Here is a 3,750-nt window from a genome sequence, read left to right as displayed (position 1 = left end):
CATGTTGGTGACACTCCCTCCCCACCCCCCCACCCCCCCACACACAATTTTGCTAGAGAGGAGCGGGTGGGACACACAGGGCCTTTCCTAGAGGCCTCCTAGCGTCCAGCACCCAGAGCTGGGAGCTGGGTGTCAGGTGGTGAGTCTACCCTGTTTGGAAAGCAGGTGGTGTGGTTCTGCTTTAGGCCGCACCGCCTCCTACCTTTCCCGGAAATGTGAATTTGGAGATTCTCAGCTCCTTTCCTGGGGTGGTGGGTGAGGGTGGGCGAGAGGAGAGACCAGAGGTGTACAGGGGGGGGGGGGGGGTTCAGCAAAGTCCTGTGGGGTCTGAAGCCCTGAGTTACTGTGCCAGAGGGGGCAGTGTGGGTCGGGAGATTTACAGAGCTCATCTCTGTGGGCATGATTCCGTGCTGTACTCCCCAAACTCCCCATTTTAAAAGAGAAAACTGGGGCAGAGAAGAGAGGTGATTCACCTTGGGAGCCACGGGTCTGTACTTCCGGTCCCCACCACATTGTTCTGACAATACTCTTAGCCCCGCCATAGGTACCAAGGGTGGCAACCCGAGTCACCCCCACGGATCCCTCCCCAACTCCACAATGGGAAGTCCCAGGAGAAGTCAGTGATCGGATAATTCACCGAAATCATCCCTGCACCCAGGCCTCTAATCCACTGGCTGGCTGTCCTCTGCTTCCTTCTGCCTGGACACGCGCCCCAGCCTCCTTCCCCTGCCTCCACCTGAGCGGTATGGAGACGGCACCCATGGCTCTCATCCGCTTTCCCCGCAGCGCCGCGTCCCAAGGCGCCCCGAAGCTGGACCAGGCTTGGGCCAGAGAGCGCCAGGGCCAGGGCCCAGGAAGGGCGCCTGGGCGGGCGCTGTCCCAGCGGCTGAGCGAGGGCGGCAAGCGCCTCCCCCTCCCTCGCGGCGCCAGCACGCGGCCCCGCCGGGCTCGGCTCCCAGACGCCTGCCACCGTCCCGCCGGGCACACGCCTGGGGCGGGATGGAGGCCGCGCCAAGGCCGCCGAGGTGCCTGCGGCAGCTCCGAACAACCAGGGAAGCTCCTCTAGCCCCTCAAGCTCCATCATCATCCCCCCCCCCCCTCCTCAGATCCAGCCCGGACTATCTCAGAAAACTCCCTTCTTTATGCGCCCTCCCTCCCCTCCATGGGATCGCAAATTATTTGGGGGGGGGGAGGGGCGGGCTGCTACAGGCAGCTGGAGTGCATCCTGGGGGTCTTCCCTGACGCACACACCTACCTAAGGGCTCTGACCACCTCCCTTCTCCTGGGCACCCTCCACACTTGCTCAGTTGTGGGGAGCACATCCCCGGATGGGACCTTAGAGACCATCGATCCCAACCTCTGCTGTTACAGACAAGAAAACGGAGGCTCAGAGAGGATGGCACCTTCCGAGGGCCACAGAGCCGGTGAGAGGACGCATTGGGACTAGAACCGAAGTCTTAGCAGTACTTTTAGTTTAACAGTCCATCTTTCTGAACTTTAATCGCAAATTTGCAGCAAAGACGCCCCCCGAAAGAGAGAGAGAGAGAGAGAGAGAGAGAGAGAGAGAGAGAGAGAGAGAGAGAATGACAGTGGGTAGGAGGAGAAAACAGGAAACATGGAGTCCCACTCCCCTCTAACCTCCACACCACCAGTGCTGCTTTTTCTGCCTAAACCTTCTCCCGTGCTTTGCTCCAAGTTCTCAGGAGAATCCCAGGGCATGTCACCCCAAACCTGTCAACCCTTACACCCCAACTCCCAGAGCTATTTGCCCCTCCTGCGACGCCAGCCGCCCCCCCCCCCCCCTTTCTGGAGCCGCCCCCGGCTGCAGCCCGCCGCGAGCGCGCCGCCTGTTTATTCAGCCGGGAGTCCGGCACGCGCCAGGCGCACGCACTGCAACAACAAACCCGGCTGAATGGAGAGTTTGCTTGGAGCGGGCGCAGGGAAGGGGCGGGGGAAGGGGAGGTAGGGGAGTTTAGGGAGTGGGTGGGAGGAGGAGGCAAGAGGAGGGGGGGAGTGGGGGCGGCAGCCGCTCGCTGCAGCAGCGGGGAGTGGGGGGCGAGGCGGGGCCAGGGCTGCGCGTGGGGCTGGGTGTCCCATTGAAAAGGCGGCCGCACTCCGGCCGCCCGGCACTCTCACTTCTGGCCAGGGAACGTGGAAGGCGCACCGACAGGGAGCCGTCCAGGGCGGGCGAGTGAAAGAAGGGAGTCAGACAGAAAGGAGGTTAACAACATAATAAAAAAAACAGCCTGAGCCACGGTTGGAGAGACCGGGACCCGGCGCAAGAGAGCGCAGCCCTAGGGGGAGAGGAACGGGAGACTCAGCAGAGCGCGCTCATCACTGACTTTTGCTTCTTCTGCCTTTTTTTTTTCTTTTTTAACAAGAAGGCGCTAGCGGCAGCCTCACACGCGAGCGCCACGCGAGGCTCCCGAAGCCAACCCGCGAGGGGAGGAGGGGAAGGAGGAGCAGGAGCCGTGGAGGGCGGAGGAAAAGCATTTGCACCTTCTTTGCTCCCATCCCCAACCTCCCGGGGATTTTGTAATTTTGTGAAACTTCCCCGAGCGAGCTCCCTCTTCCTCTCTCCCCTCCTTTCCCTCACCGTTCGCGCATCCCGGTCCTGCCTGCGTCCCCCTCGCGCGCCCCGCACCTCGCATCCCCGCTCGCTCCTCTCCCGCGCCTCCTTGGCAGCCGCAGCGCATGGAGAGCTCTGCCAAGATGGAGAGCGGCGCGGGCCAGCAGCCCCAGCAGCCCTTCCTGCCGCCCGCAGCCTGCTTCTTTGCCACGGCGGCGGCGGCGGCGGCGGCAGCGGCGGCGGCGGCTCAGAGCGCGCAGCCCCAGCCGCCACCCGCGCCGCAGCTGAGCCCGGCGGCCGACGGCCAGCCCTCGGGGGGCGGTCACAAGTCCGCGGCCAAGCCGGTGAAGCGGCCGCGCTCGTCCTCGCCCGAACTGATGCGCTGCAAACGCCGGCTCAACTTCAGCGGCTTCGGCTACAGCCTGCCGCAGCAGCAGCCGGCCGCCGTGGCGCGGCGCAACGAGCGCGAGCGCAACCGGGTCAAGCTGGTCAACCTGGGCTTCGCCACCCTGCGGGAGCACGTCCCCAACGGCGCGGCCAACAAGAAGATGAGCAAGGTGGAGACCCTGCGCTCCGCCGTCGAGTACATCCGCGCGCTGCAGCAGCTGCTGGACGAGCACGACGCGGTGAGCGCTGCCTTCCAGGCGGGCGTCCTGTCGCCCACCATCTCCCCCAACTACTCCAACGACATGAACTCCATGGCCGGCTCGCCAGTCTCGTCCTACTCGTCGGACGAGGGCTCCTACGACCCCCTCAGCCCCGAGGAGCAAGAGCTGCTCGACTTCACCAACTGGTTCTGAGCTCGGCCCGGCCAGGCCCTGGTGCGAAGCAGGTAGGTGGCATTGGGGAGTGACCTGGATGAGAGGAGGTTACTTATCTTCATCCCTTGTCCCTCCGTCTTAGTATCTGAGGGAGGGGGACTGTCTCCACGGAGACGCGGGTGGGGGAGATGGAGTCCCAGGATTTGTTCAAGTCAGTCGATTTGAAATCCTGGGTGGTTTGTTTCACTGTTGGCCTCTGAGAGTGGCTTTGCCCAGGTCTCCAAGGACTGGATAGGGGTGAGATGGGGAGGTGGAGAAAGGAGTACTACTAGGGCCTGTCCAAAGAGGCGCTCTACCTGACAGATCCTCCCCTCCCTAAACCTCCACCCGCCCCAGCCCCTCCCCTCACTCCCCCTAGCG

The 3,750-nt window shown here is 63.6% G+C and overlaps 1 protein-coding gene across 1 annotated transcript; it reads left to right on the top strand.

The window, feature by feature from the left end:
* The first annotated feature begins 2,165 nt into the window (after window positions 1–2,165).
* Window positions 2,166–3,391, top strand: ASCL1 (achaete-scute family bHLH transcription factor 1). The gene has a single exon (XM_059680906.1). The coding sequence runs from the start codon at window positions 2,695–2,697 to the stop codon at window positions 3,367–3,369; it is 675 nt and encodes a 224-aa protein (XP_059536889.1). The 5' UTR covers window positions 2,166–2,694; the 3' UTR covers window positions 3,370–3,391.
* Window positions 3,392–3,750: the final 359 nt, after the last annotated feature.

The sequence above is a fragment of the Myotis daubentonii genome, chromosome 2, assembly GCF_963259705.1.
Source record: "Myotis daubentonii chromosome 2, mMyoDau2.1, whole genome shotgun sequence".
Classification (NCBI taxonomy): Eukaryota; Metazoa; Chordata; class Mammalia; order Chiroptera; family Vespertilionidae; genus Myotis; species Myotis daubentonii.
The sequence above is the reverse complement of the archived record's forward strand: the minus strand, read 5'-3'. Positions and strand labels throughout refer to the sequence as shown.

What these genes read in the sequence shown, in the direction of transcription:
- ASCL1 (XM_059680906.1), top strand. Translation starts at nt 2,695, where the DNA reads ATGGAGAGCTCTGCCAAGATGGAGAGCGGCGCGGGCCAGCAGCCCCAG.